At 38.3% G+C, this 15807-nt stretch overlaps 1 protein-coding gene across 10 annotated transcripts in view; it reads right to left on the reverse strand.

Moving 5' to 3' along the window:
• NAALADL2 (N-acetylated alpha-linked acidic dipeptidase like 2) overlaps window positions 1–15807 on the reverse strand; it is a 1267271-nt gene that overhangs the window by 34506 nt on the left and 1216958 nt on the right. For all 10 annotated transcript variants that reach the window (XM_041732043.1, XM_041732046.1, XM_041732044.1 and 7 more), the window contains 2 exons: window positions 14981–15074; window positions 5696–5891 (listed from right to left, as the gene is read on the reverse strand). In XM_041732043.1, the coding sequence (XP_041587977.1) occupies window positions 5696–5891; window positions 14981–15074 (290 nt within the window). The remainder of the gene's footprint in view (window positions 1–5695; window positions 5892–14980; window positions 15075–15807) is intronic.

The raw sequence follows: 15807 nt of genomic DNA on the forward strand, positions 1-15807 counted from the left end.
AACTGTGCTGTACTCATACGATGAAACAGTGTTCAGTGATAAAAATAACGTAGAAAAGACTCAATCACACTGCTGACTGAAGAAGCCCATCTGGAAAGGTGACATACTGTGTGATTAAATGATGGAACATTCTGGAAGAGGAAAAACTGTGGGGACATGAAAAAAGACCGTGGTTGCCAGGGGCTCAGGCAGGAGTGGGAGAGAGATAAGTAGGAGAAACAGATTTTTAGGGTGTGAAAGTATTCTGTATGGTATAGGAATGGTGGGTGTGCACCATCGCACACTTATCAAACCCAGAGAATGTAAAATACGGAGTAAACCCTAACGGAAGCTATGAACTGTAGTTAGCACTAAGGTATAAATTATTCATGTTGGCTCATCAGCTGTAAAAAAAAATGTACTACACTATAGCAGGAAGGTGGATAATAGGAATAATAGGGAAACCAATAGGGAAACCCGGCCCTTGCGGGTGGGGAAACCGGGCCTGCGTGTGAAGGGTTATATGAAGACTGTACTTTCTGCTCATTGCTTCTCTAAGCCCAAAACTGCCCTAAAAAAGATTTTCTTTCTCTCTTCCTTTTTTTAAAAAATATATATATATATTGTAGTAGAGAATGAATAGGTTCACTGGGTCAGACTGCTTACTTTGCCTTTGCAGAATAACTCCAGGGAGTTAAAAAGAATCCGACAACAAAACAGATGCCACAAGCTCCCATCTCCAGACAATGCCAGTTCCCAGGAGGGGTAGGACAGTACATGTTGGAGTCATAGTAAAGGAAGAGGAGAGATGAAAAGACTCACAATTTTTAAGAAAAATGCATAATTCGTTCCCTATTCAGGGGCAATGAGTCAAATTTGACACTGTGGGATTTTGACAGTAGTAATATTTTTGAGATGCTTTGTAGCTTTTAATGTACTTTCCCTTACACGGTCCCTGATGATGCACATTGTTTCATCTGCTCCCCACGGCCTACTAAGCTCAGTGACTCTGGAGCACTTTGCAGCTTTCCATTGTATCGCTGCCATCCATCACCGCATTGTTTCCTGCTCCCCTCCCTCACGATTAGAAGAATTCCCCGATTAGAGAGGTGAGGCTGAACACTGTGAGTGCCCATCGGATCAGATTCTTAGAGCTAAAAGGGACTTTAGAAATTATCAAGAAATGATCCTATAATTGCCCTGAGCCCCGAGACACTGAGCGCCTTAACTAGTTGACAGAGGAGGCGCTGGCTGCTATGCATCCCTGCTTCACCGGCCTAGGTCCAGGGGAATCCTAAAAAAGAACCTGGAATAAGGTTCTCAAAGCCCCTCAAGCCCTAAATTCATTAGTTCTTCCTTAGCATCATCTCCCAAATCTGCCCTTTGCTCTTCATTGCTGACACCAACATGCCAAGTTAGGTTCCCAGCGCCCATGTGGTCCTTACACCCAGAGTCTTCCTGGAGGTTTCTGTTCTCTTCGAGCACCAGATAAAGTTTCCTAATGGCACAGTTTTCCTCATGGCTCCTTTTGTGGAAGAAAATAAAGTTCGAAGCTCTCCACAGAGAATGTAAAGTACCCCACAGTTGGGTTCCTGCATACCGCTCCATAATTATGATGTAACAGCCATCCAAACTACCCCACTTCCTGTTCTCCACCCCCCGGTACACAAGGCACAGCCTCTCCTTTGTGACTTTCTTCACGCTATCCTCCCCTGCAACTGCTTCCTTTCTTAGTCGGTCTGGGCTACCGTAACAGAATATCATAGACTAGGGGCCTTCTACACCACCCAAAGTTATTTTTCACAGTTCTGGGGGATGAAAGGCAAAAGATCAAATCCCTGACAGATTTGGCATCTGGTGAAGGTCTGTTTCCTGGTCCCCAGTCATCCTGTCCTCACAAGGCAGGAAATGGTAAGGGAGCTCTCTGGAGTCTCTTTTACAAGGGCAGTAATCCCCCTCATGAGGGCTCTGCCCTCTTGACTTAATCGCCTCCCAAGGTCCCACCATTGACTGTCATCCTACTGAGGATCACATTTCAACATATAAACTTGGGGGAGGGGGACAAAACCATTCAGTCTATCGCACTCCCTCAGTTAACGGACATTCCCTTAAGCCCAGATAAATTTCCCTCTTCCCTTAAAAAAGTCACTCGACCACCACAAGATGATCATTTATCTCCTCGCCGAATCCCAACAACACTTCTCGCCTGTAGCATTCATCAGGAGATTTGCATAGCTATTCTTCACATTTTTTGATTTATGATTTATATAGTTTATGTCTTGAATTAAACTCCTTAAAAGCAGAGGTGTTATATGGCCAGTTGCGTATGCTTGCACAGAGCAATGTTCAATGAAGGTGTATTTATGAGGAAGACAACAAATTCTACATGCAACATCATAGGATTTCAAAACCTTCAATCTCCTGATGCCAAATTATGGAGAAAATTTCTTCACAGATTTCAAAAAATACTGTTTCAGTGTTTAGTGACACTTTGGTTGAGGAGGTATCCTTTGGGACATGATCCAAATTCCAAATGAAATGTTTAGCTTTATACAATGAACTTCTGTCAACAACTTTCTTGAAAAGCAAATTACTTTTGACTTCCTCCTTGTGTATTTGATGAGAATTGTCATAACACCATCAGGTTGAAGAGTGAGATTCTTACATGAATAACATCTCTAAAGGTTATTTAACATTAGGAAAATGAATCCTGTTCACCAAATGTTCTTTTATACAATGTAATTAACAATTTTATCTTTACTCCATATGGTTATCATTACAATCAAATTTTCCATTTTCTTAAACTGCATATGATCTTGTCACACCCATTTTTGTTCTTTGAACATTTCCTCCCCCAACAAGGAAGAGCTTACAGGGATTGGGAGTAGAAATTCTACTGTAATTTTGAAATTTTTGCTTCAAGAATTTTAGAAATATGAATTCTCCACCAAGAGAAAATATGAAGTAGGATGATTTGTTATATATTTCAGAAATGACGTAAAAATTCATGACAGTCTTGGGATAAAGGTCAGTCAGATAAATCAAAATGAGGCTATCTATTTGCATCTGCCTATTTAAATCTATTTGCCGTTGGCATATATATGAATTAATAGGGCCAAAGAGAGTAATGGCACACATGTATATTTCTTCAATAACTGTAGCAATAGTTTAAAATAATGCCAAAATATTGAACCATAAGCTTTCAGTTCTAAAGTTTGTTATGAGTTAGAACATTTTCATAGTAAACATTTTGAGGCTTCCACACTGGGATGCAAGGTAGCTGTCATCATATCACTAACAGGGGAAAGGATCACTTTCTTATTCATTGTTAACTCAGGACAAGATCAACATTTCCTTTTTTACTCAAAATGTGAATATAACTGAAGTGGTAATGGAAAGTTTCTCTGGACGTATACCTCAGACCATACAAATTAATACAAATTAATTGTATTAAATTACAGGTCTTCTATGTCTAGTGCAAGGGCCAAGGAAAGGTGGAAGACTTTACTACATCACAATATATAAAACTATATTCTCAATGTATGATTTTTATTAATTTCTGAATTTTTCATAAAGTAAAAGTGAGGGCAATTTTTACATTCTAAAAATACAGTTTACTTATTCTGATTAAGACTTTTTAATAACGCCAAATTTAATAACATGTTATATTTATTTATTTAGTCATTATTATATCTACCATACACTATACTTTACTTAGTTCCCTTGTTCATTCTGTTTCTCCCATCCCCACTTCTGGAGTACAACCTCATCAGAGCAGATGTTATTAACTCGAGGCAACTTCTATGTCTCTGGAGCTTGTAAGACTGTCTTAAAATATCTGTCACAATAAATTAACAGTTTCCAAAGTCGTATAATGTAGAGTTGTAGTGTTAGGAGAAATGATATAAGGATTTTAAATGAGAATTTGAGTTTAACATCATAAAGGGAAATCACCAAATATCAAAAGTAGGAAACACTTCTTATCTTAAGCAAGTCTCTTTCTTTTTTTTTTTTTTAATATTTTACTTATTTATTCATTCATGCAAGACACACAGAGAGAGGCAGAGACACAGGCAGAGGGAGAAGCAGGCTCCCTGTGGGGAGCCCGATGTGGGACTCCATCCCAGGACCCCGGGGCCACGCCCTGGGCCGAAGGCAGACGCTCAACCACTGAGCCACCCAGGTGCCTCAGCAGGTCTCTTTCTACTACTATCTCGTTTTATAAATGTAGACGTGAAGATGCAGAGAGATCAAATGTTTTATCAGATCCCAGGATGTTGGTACTAAAGGCCACCTTAAACCTCAGGGACAGTCAAAATACTCAGAGTTACTTACTTAGCCTATACTTTACTACATGCAGTGGTAGTGAGTTCCCTACCCCATAAAAGCATCACATTTAGTCTTTCAGAAACACTATTTGTCAACAACTTCTTTCTTATATGTAATTGAGATGTGCTTTCCTATGCTTCAGTTCTTCAGTCCTTTAGTCATGCACAGTATGTCTAGTCCGGGGTAGTTTTAATGTTATATAATATATATATATATATATATATATATATATATATATATATACTAATATAACTATAACTAATATACACACACACATATATAACTAACAGGGGAAAGGATCACTTTCTTATTCATATACATATATACGTACATATGTATGTATATATATATATATCCACAAACACACACACATATAAAGTCATATAGTGAAAAGTCTAAATTTGAGGTCCTTTATGAATGAGAATTCTGCACCAAATACTTTTTCTGCCTCACTATTTGTCCAAAATCTATTTGCCTCCTGCCTTTTTCTCACGTACACACACACATACATATTATATACACACACTACACATAAACACACAGACATAAATTCAACTGTTATACAAACACACACATTATATATGCATCTATTTCACAGAAGGGTGCATGTAATTATATTTTGTGTCTTGTAGAAAAATAACAAATAAGAATATGTAAAATGTTTATAACCTTTCAAACTCCATTTCCCTCTTTGTTTAGTTTCTACTATATCATGAACTGTAAAATAAAAACCACATCATACTCCTCTCATCCTCTAAAAGACAAAATTGAACCCCATTCTATCAAAGTGGGTTTATTAAAATATCTATTAAAATTGTTAAAATGTTTCTAGGAATCACTCTGTTGTGACCTTCCAACTAATATCTCTAATCTACTGGTTGTTTCAAAATCCATCTAAATCCCACTCTCCCCTGAATATTAAACTTCTTTAGCTCTCTCTTGACAGGTAGCTTCTCTCTCTCTTGATAGGGAGAATTAAGCACAATACTCTAGATGTGATCTTACTGGGAAGAATAGTATAGGCTTCTCTTCCGATTCATTCAAGAAAGTGTATTTTTCCCAATACAATTTATAATTCCATTTGGTTTTCCAGTAGCCATATCATGTCTGACTCATATGGAGCTTGAATATCAAAAAGAAAAAAAAAAATCCTTAGTAATTTTCTATGTGAATTGCTACACAATTTGCTTTATTCTATACTCATGTAGTTGAAATCTTCTTTAGGTAGGAGAAGGGTCCTCAAATTGTATATATAATAATTACTGATATAACTCACATAATAACTACATTAAAAATAGTGTCATGTTCACAGAAGGTGCATATTCTGAAAGTTAAGCACAGAAATTTAATCGAGGGGCATAAATAAATGTTGAGAGGCATATCCTACCTATAAAAACCTGGTGGCACTTGCTGTACCAGGAAGTTTTTCTCCATGTCTTGAAGAATGTCATTCAGCATTCGGACACGGATGGGAATTCTCTCCTTGGGATCGTTAGCAGGACGCATCTCATCTGACTGGAAGAGTTCAGTACTTTCCCGTAGGCGAGAGGCCAGGGCTAGCAGTTGAGTGTTGGGTTGATCACCTGGTGAAGGTAAATGAGTCCACCTCAGAAGAGATATCTTCAAAGGAGCAAAATAAGCATTTTGCGATCTTGATGTCAAAAAGGAACATCAGCTAAACTTTATCATATTAATTCCACCAAAAAATATTCTACCTATTATATTCTAATAAAAGTATTAAATTGATTGCTACCACCACTACTACTAATAATAATAATTACTAATTCTAATAATAACTGTAGTAAATAAGTACTGAGTATTGAGAGACTGCTATGTTCCAGGCACTGTATTGAGCACCTCCAATATTATCTCAATAATATTCACCAAAGCTTGCATTGTCATGTCTACTTCATAGCACCTGAAAATTAATTAAGGCAAGCAAGTGATCCCAGGTCATCAAGAAAATAAATGACAAGCCAGAATTAGAAGCCTGATTTTTCTGACTCAAAAATTCATGCTCTTCATGGTGTATCTTGTATTTCTAGGGGAAAAAAAAAATTGTAAAAGAAGTTATCTTCTCTTCTGAGAGCATGAGATACATTACTCTGTTGTGATGTGTCCATGGGCTCTGTTCCTTTCCTAAAAATTTCCTGTAATTAAAAAGATTTTAAAATTAAAATTAAAATATTTTATTTATTTATTCATGAGAGACACAGAAAGAGAGCGAGAGAGGCAGAGACACAGGCAGAGGGAGAGGCAGGCTCCTTGCAGCGAGCGCGATGCGGGACTCTATCCCAGGACCCTGGGATCATGCCCTGAGCTGAAGGCAGACGCTCAACCACTGATATCACAACAAAGTTGAGGTTGGGAGAGGAGAAAATTTTGCTCATTGAAGAAAGTTAGCGCCCTAAACAACAATTAAAATAATAATGTCATTTTATGAAGATACGGTTTATCTTAAAATATGATGGTTCACTGAAGTTAATGTATAGTGATCTTACAGGACATACCTTTGTAGAAGGAAAGAATAAGACAAAAAAGGCACATGTAGATTGTACTGGAATCAAAAGACTGAACAACAGAAAAAACAAGTTTGACATCCTTGAGAGTCTTCCATTTAAGAAAGAAAAATCTGTTCTGATCTAACATATACTACAGAATTGAAGACATTACTACTGAATCAAGTGAGACAAATTGTACCATTCTCCCTTATTTAGCTTTAAATGAATTTATCTTTCATGGTGGTGAGGATGTGGAGGACTGACAGCTTTAAGAACTAACTGCCTTATTCCAGAAAGGACCCTGATAGTTGAACACCTGCCATCTACACTATACCCTATATATTACTTCAAGGGTATAAGGTTACAAATTGAAAAATAGCTTTATTTTCAATGTTCACTCCATCATTTGTATTAGAACTGATATTCCAAAGATTCCCAATAACCATTTTAATGTCAATTAGAGCCTATTTGTCCATTTAAATAAGATCCAGAAAGTAATATCACCTAATCTATGTAAGTTTTGACCCTAAATGATTTTCCCCCATGATCTTAGGATCCCTGTTAGAATGTCAGCTCTGTGAAGGCCGAGATGGTTGTCTGCTTTACTCACTGCCATTTCCTCAGACAACACTATGCCTGGCATGTCACTGAATTATCTCTTTTGATCATTGCATCATAGCATCTATATTATTTTTATCTTTATCTGCCTCATCCGTCTCCTTCCTTGAAAAGAACCCCACAAGTTCAGCAAATGTGTTTTAAATGGAGAAAAAAATAAATAAATGTTCATGCAAATGATTGAAGAATTTTTTGTGTACAAAAATATCCTAAGTCCAGAGAAGAAGTGAAACTTGAGAGACAGACCATGGAATTGCCCAGAAATCAAGGGTCTCCAAAAATGGACGTTCTGGGACTTCATTTCTACATTAAAGCAGTTGAGGATGTTTCATCTGTAAACAACAATATTAATTGCTACTAATTAATTCCTTCTTATTCCCTCAGTCCTCGGCTTTCTAGAGGATGAATCTACCTCTAACTTCAACCCTGCCATTTTTCCATCTTGTTATACAAAGAACAGAGCTGGATATCATAAGCAGGAGTGATATTAGCAGAAGAGGGAAGAAGACAGAGGAAAGCAGAGAGAGGGAGAGGGAAGGACGAAGTGTGAGTCTGTGGCTAGTGGGATAGTGTTGAGATTTATGGAGGCCGGGTCAGGAGAGGCTCTCAAACACACTGAAGGAAACCCATCCCTACTCCTGCCTTCTCGCCAATCATCACATTGCCGCGTCCTCCCCTCCAAGTCATTTGGGAGGCCATGTGGTGTAGTGGAAAGGGCAGGGGCTTTGGAATCTGACAAAGCTATAGTCATGCCCTAATCCTATCGCACAAATGTATACGCCTGAGAAAGACACAAACGCCCCCTCCCCGACCCCACTCACAGTTTCTTGATCTCTAAACTGCTCTTAACAACATCTAGTTTGGCTCACGGGGCTAGAGTAAGGTTAAATGTCACAATGGACATAAGACACTGAGCACATTACTTGGGCCTCTGTGGAGCGACCCCTAAGGTGCCAGGGTGTCCTCAGAAAAGTTGTTCCTCTTGAGGGCCATTGATAGAGGCTCCTAAAACACCCTCCAGTAGTGGATCAGAAACTCAAAGACACTTCATACTTGTCCTACGCATAAGGTCTTAGGACCCACAGGTAAGACTAGTAACCACAGCGCCATCTGCCCCCACTGAATCTGTATGTTCTGTTTGAACCTGCCAGGACCTGAGGCCTGCACACACTACTTCTCCCAAGGAAATTCATGTCTCGATGAGTTTCATCTTGGCATAAACCCATGTGTTTAAGTCTGCTCCACAACCTCCTAAACAAATACATACCTGTCTGATTTTATTTATTTTATTTTTTTATTTTTTACCTGTCTGATTTTTTTTTTTTTTTTTATGATAGTCACAGAGAGAGAGAGAGAGAGGCAGAGACACAGGTGGAGGGAGAAGCAGGCTCCATGCACCGGGAGCCTGACGTGGGATTCGATCCCGGGTCTCCAGGATCGCGCCCTGGGCCAAAGGCAGGCGCCAAACCGCTGCGCCACCCAGGGATCCCTACCTGTCTGATTTTAAAGAATGATTTTACTACTTACTATTGTGGTCTTTCATCAGAGTTTTATACTCTGAAAAGTTTTAAATTTTAGTTTATTTCCACTTTTCTTTCTTTCTTTTCTTTTTTTTTTTTTGTTCTATTTTGTGGCTGTATTTTTAAAGACTCACTCAATTTCATCTTAAATTAAGAGTGAAATGTGCTGGTCATACTCTGAAACTACATTTTTATTTCAAACAAACATAGCCTCTTACTTTAATAGTATTTCACAGAACCTATTCTTCTGTGGATGAGCTTATCACAGTTTTAAAGGTGCTAAGAATCGCACAATCATAGCTTAGACTTCACTGATTTATAGTGACAAGGGAAAGTATGATTTATGTTCCACATAACACAGTGGTTAAAAGCAGAACAGAAGATTATTTTGGGGGAAAAATGTATGTTGCTTAATGTCATTTTAAAAATATCTTGTGGCATCGCTAAACAGAAAAAAAAGAAATTGCCAATATGATTTCATCCAGGGGAAACAACAGTCCTTTATTATCTATCCTACACTTTCTATTCTTCATGCTGGCTTCTTTAGGATGAATCACAATGAGTCATCTCAGCCGGTTATTTAAAGAAGCTAAACAAACAAAAACGCAGGTAGAGAAAGTGTGGGAGCCAGTGCGCTGCTGGTGAATAACCTAACATGGATTTTACAATACATTGATAAAAGGATATTATTTAAAACTGCAATATGCCAGAAGACAGTGGATAACTATGTCTACATTGAACACAGCAGAAATCTCTCTTGCAAAGATGCCAAAGCGGCATGCTCAGGAGAAGAATCGGGTTGGCCACTTTTTAAAAAATAGGCAACATATTCTGAAGATTTTCGGATAGTCTAAATATTGCCCAATGATCCAGATAGCCAACACAGATGGAAATCTAGCAAGATTTTGAACATATTGCATGGAATATGTGTCTGTCTGCCTGGTGTAGGAACTGATCTGATTATTGGCTGCTTTGGAAGAGTGAGCAAAAGCTTCCTTGAATGAATTAAATTCATGTGTGGTTTATTTTTTACCAGTCTCCTTCTGAGGCAAAAAGTTGGACTTGTATATTCAATAACATGTGTGAATTTAATTATGTTTTGGTCAAGCCAAGAAAATGAAAAAAAATAAAAATAAAAAGACTGAACAAAATTAATCAGTGTGAGGGCAAAGGTACTCTATGCTCTATTATAAGCCAAGATTAAAAGTATCTTTAAAAAAAAAAGCAACAACTTTAAAATTATTGCCAGAGAGGCAATACTCACAGAAAAATGGATTGTGGTACTATCCTGTCATGGGCGCAGGGTTTTATCCTAAAAATACACTTAGGGGAGAAAAAATTCACAATATAACAGCCCATTACTATGATGGGAAATTTAAAATTTAAAATTATATGGTAAGAAGTCATTACCGTATTTCAATCAATGTAGTGACACATATAAAATGTAGGTGCTGAAAAGCAAACTTTAAATGAAGTACTTGAATGAGGTGCTCAGAGTAGTGACGGAAACGATGACGAAGGGGAGCTGTAGGAACTGCAACAAATTGTGACACAGCGCTTAAGAGAAAATAATATGGAATAATAAATAAATAAAATTCATCTTTAAGACAGTTATGTAGTCAGAGTCCATACAAAAACACATTGTGGGCCGACAGTAAACATAGTTTTGGGAATTTGTACCCAACGGATGGCCAATCTCTATTGAATTTCTCTCAATTTGAGCAAGCAAGGTAATCTACTTCTGAGAGAATCCTTTTAAGTCCTTGTCACACAAAATGGTAAGTTCCAGAAATGCCAGTTTGGGTCAAACCACTAGAAATCTAACATGATTCAAAATTTCCAGGGGAATAAAATCTTTTCTTAGAATTGTTTGGATTTTAGACAGACGGATTTGGAATTTTTTTTTTAGGATGGGCACAGGACCCGGTACCTAGTGCAGCCACTCTTCACTCTGGACTCTAGGGCAGTCCAACGTTCGAATGGGTGGTAATTAAAACCGAGATGTACTGATGACTAGACTCAGGCAACTTATAAAGCACATACTTAATTTTTCCTTTCGGGACATTCAGCATAAATGACTCAGAAAGAAAAAAAAGAAGACATCAGATGGGTCTCAATCACCTGTGATGGTAGAAAAGAACCAAGTGACACACTGACAATAGGAAACTATAGATGTAGGGGAACGCGGTGCGCTTGCTGCGGCCACATCACCACCTTGAGATACTATCCCTCCTTCTACAATGGAACGGTTGACACTAATCAATTATCAGAGCTAATAAAAAAAGAAAGTAAAGTCATATAAAGTCACCATTGTCAGTTTTTCCAAGAACTGGAGGAAGTACCGCCAACAACTGTCTTACATTTAGTGAGACAATCACCAGGTGGCAACGAGCCACCCACTTTGCAACTGTTTCCTGCTGAGTCCGACTTGTACCAGATAAATGTGTACACGGGCAGATCGAATGAAGGTGACTTTTACTTTACCTGGTCATTTGCAGTTTTTACAATAATGGTAAATAGCGGAATCCCAACAAAGAAAAATAGCAGATATTAAACAGAGAGCATCAGACTCACATAGTCTTCAGCTATTTCGAAAAGTGCTGTTTTAAACTTTAAATTGTGTAGAAAGTGAGAAGGAGTGAATTTAGTTAGGTCATCAAGTGCTCCCTCCTTAGTCTGCTTCCAGGTTCCAAGGTGTGGCGGTACCCGGGGTGTCGCTGGCACCTGCCTCTGCCGCCCGCACACCAGTCCTGGAGCCCTGTGCCTGCAATGTTTGGACATACCTTCCTTTGCCACAAGTACACCTGAGGCGTATCAGTTCTCTTATCAGTCGCTATTTACACTCTATCTCCGTGTACCGCATATAAATATTCATTCTCTAACTATTATGTGTTTGGCATTGGCCAAATATTAAGAGCCAAGGTCACTCAGTCAAAATGAGCTTTCAAGACCATCCAATAAATCAACTCAAGCAAATTATTCACTGGTAAATTATCCTTCTTTCTGGTGGTTGTGAGAGCGGTAGAGAATGGTCGGCTGCTACTGTAAACTAGGGTAATAAATAAACAAGATGGCCCGTTGTCAGGGGGTAAAAATTACACCGCTGAAAATGCAATTGGGTTTCAGAGACCTTCGTATGTAAACTCTTTGCAGTAGGGAGAAACGCTATTTTATGGTTCAGCCTTGAAGGTCACTTTCTTTTTTTTTTTTTTTTTTTTTACCTGTGATTGAGAACTTAAGACTCATCATCGTGAGGCGTCATAACAAAATCAGACAATATATCAACAATTAAAGCCTGTATAAGCAGTAAAATTAGATGCTTCATTTAACAAGGTACAGGAACTCCGTTGCTAATGAAATCATCCAGCATTGTAGCTAAAATTGAAACTGAAATATTTATTTAGTTGTTGTAAGTGGTGTCCATTGTTCACACATTAGCACACTATTCTACTTTAGTAATAAGGTCATAACCAGAGTAGGCAAAATGGAACAGGTACATCAAGTCGCCGACTGTGTAGCACACATTCGAATGATCTTTCACTTTGACACAGAGCAAATAACTTTGAATTGGGATGGCGAAGATGCGAAAATGTGTAGCTTAAAGGTGATGAATCATATCCACTTTTTTTTTCATTTTTTTTTCTTCTTTTTTTGAATCATATCCACTTTGAACAAATATGTATACTTAGGTCATAATAAAAAATATATATATATTTTTGCTTATATTTCTACTTCTTCATCACATTTGTTTGGCTTTGTTTTGTGTCTCTATTATGGGCACATCTTAAGTCTGCCCGCATCTTTCTGAGTGAAAGCAGCAAGGAGACCCAAGGAGTTTCACATCAAAGAAAATACAATTCAAAACAAAACCAACAACCAAAGGAAAGGTTCTTTAGGTCTAGCAGAGGCAGTCCGACCTACCAGCAAGAGGCCAAAATGCTCCTGGGCTCACCCAGCCAAGAACCGTGACGTTAGGGAGCGGTTCATCGAGACTTAGGAGCATCAGCTTGCAGTGGAAATCTCTGTGTCATGCCTGCAGCCTTCTTCCCCCCTTGTACCGACACGCCTTGAGAGGTGACTATTAAAGAAAGAATTATTAACCTGGCCTCTTTTCAGAATATTTTCTGTACCTTCTTCCTTGAACAAAACCTGCCTATCCCCTGACGATACTGCTTCCACCACAGACCTCCCAGGCAGTGTTCCTTCTCCCGCCAGCCCTAGAACACTAGCAGGTGCCTCTGGGTCATTACTGCTCATTCTGGGAAGGCTTTAGGGCCTGGTTCAGTCACTCTCTCTTACAGGTATTGGTCCGGTCTTAATTCTTGGTAATTTCAATACCCACCTATGATGGACTTTCTTTCCCTTGGCCTTTTGTCCTCCCATCCCTTGCCTGAAAACTCTCATTACCGATGTCTCTGATCTTTGCATGATCGCATTTTTAATAATCCCATTTGCTGGCCACTAGCAAATGAGTCTTTTTAGCTCACTCACTGTCAGTTCTTTGATCGCACCAATAAGTGGCATCTGTCAATCCTCCTTCATTTCTGTTCCCCCTCATTGTCTTCATCTCCTCACTTTAGATACTTTGGCCCACCTCCATGGGCGCTCCTTTGTGCATACTCCCAGTTTTATCTTACCTTGTTCTTTGTCCCTTTCCCATTAGAGCTCTAGCCTGATTAAATCCAAATCTATCAGTTCTATATCTGAATCCCCAGCTGAAGGCTGAATAATTGTGTTGAATCATCTCGTTAAAATATCTATATTTCTTCTGAACTCTCATGCTGCCCTCAATAGAGGCATCTCTCATTTTTATTGCACTTTGCTTTCCTGAGTTTCACAGAAACTACATTTTTTTTTTTTTTTTTTTTTTACAAATTGAAGGTTCATGGAAAGCCTGCATCAAGCAAGTCTAAGATAGAAGCTTGACAAAAGTAAAAAAGAAGGAAACTGTATAGAGACTAGCTTAAAAATACTGAAAACAGAATCTTCTGAGGCCACATCATATATGAACAAATAACCGTAAACAGTTCAACTGCTTTCAACAGCCAATATAATTAGAATCATGGAGGGGAGGGGGTGGGATTGTGTTGTAAATTGTGTTGTCGTATTCTCCAGGTTAAGCAATCCCTGTAGTCAAAATTAAAAAAAAAAGTATTCAACTTTCAGATACTGGAAATATTTGGTTGTTAACAATTCATTCCCCTCCCCCCCCCCCCCAAAAAAAAGAATAATCCATTTTCTAAGGATTACTGCTTAAGTAACTCTAGTTCAGGTATTGGCTTTTGCGTTGAGAAGCATATGCCTACAAATCACACGTTAAATATCTGACAACAAGACGTGTGACTCAAAGAGGAGGGTGCATTCTCCAATTGCAGCACTGCCCATTGTATCCGGTTAATGAAGACAAATTGCAAATTGTAAGTTGAGTCGAAAGATCTGCATGCAGATGAAAGGGAAATGAAAGTAACTATTAAAATAGTCTTAGAATTCTGCAGAAAGAGACATATTTGAATATGAAAGTATTGAAACTACGGCAAAATTTATTTTCTTGTCACCTTTAATCTAGGATGAGCCAACACTTGAGTGGAATGGCATGGAGCCCATGCCTCAGGAATCAATCCCCAAGGAAAAACTTCCAGTCAGTCTTCTTTGAACTGACTGAATATTAGGTATAAACTTATTTATCTACTCTCTTATTTATTTATTTGGGAAAATACCTGAACTGCATTTTTCCAATGGGAACCTATAAATGATAACAGAAGTTTGAAATGATCAATCTCTCTGATAAAGGAAAGTAGGGGAAACATCCTCTATAATCAGATATTTTGTCTGGTGCTCACACATAAATACACCTTGTTCCTGTGGATGTGGTGGTCAGATTTCTTCTAAGCCCCTCTCGACCATAATCCTCCCCACGAAGGGAGTCACTGCATTGCCATAGCTAATAAGTCAGCATAAGATTTTATCCATTGCTCGTTAAAAATTAGACAATTTTTCATTTGTTGAAAATTCTATAATTCAAAGAAAAATTACCTTTAAGACTGTTTTGAACTTCTAAAGCTACATCGAGTGCATTAAAGGGCAGAACTGGTTCATTGGCAATTTGCAAAATCACTTCTCCTGTGAGCTGAAAGAGAAAAACACAAAAGATGCTAGCATTCAGTATTAAGGGTTTCTGATTTGCTTTTTCATTATTTCATACATTCTTATATAACCACAGTAGTAAAAACACAAGAGGATAAAATATACTTTTATAAGATATCTTTTCTTTTTAAATTTCTTTTTTTTAAAGATTATATTTACTTATTCATGAGAGATACACAGAGAGAGGCAGAGACACAGGCAGAGGGAGAAGCAGGCTCCATGCAGGGAGCCCAATGCAGGACTCGATCCCAGGACCCCAGGGTCATACCCTGAGCCAAAGGCAGACACTCAACCAATGAGCCCCCCACACATTCCTAGATTTCTTTTTAGTTTTTTAAAAAAGATTTTATTTACTTGAAAGAGAGAGATCATGGGTGGGGAAGAGGGGCAGACGGAGAGGGTGAAGCAGACTCCCCCTGACCAGGGAGCCCTGCACGCTGGATCTTGATCCCAGGACCCCGGGATCCCAACCTGAGCCAAAGGTAGTTGTTTCACCAACGGAGCCCTCCAGGTGCCCCTAATTTTGTCTATAAGGAAAGAAAACACATTCTGTGTATTTTTCATGTCTTAAATAGTATATAAAGGCATATAACATTTTCTCCTTTTTTAAGCTAAAATATTAAGACATATCACCCTCCTTCAAGAAGTTGCAATATTTAAACTTTAAAATAATTCCTTATTTTATTTATACAATGGAATATTCCTCAGCCATTAGA

This window comes from Vulpes lagopus, chromosome 17, assembly GCF_018345385.1.
Source record: "Vulpes lagopus strain Blue_001 chromosome 17, ASM1834538v1, whole genome shotgun sequence".
In the NCBI taxonomy this organism is placed as follows: Eukaryota; Metazoa; Chordata; class Mammalia; order Carnivora; family Canidae; genus Vulpes; species Vulpes lagopus.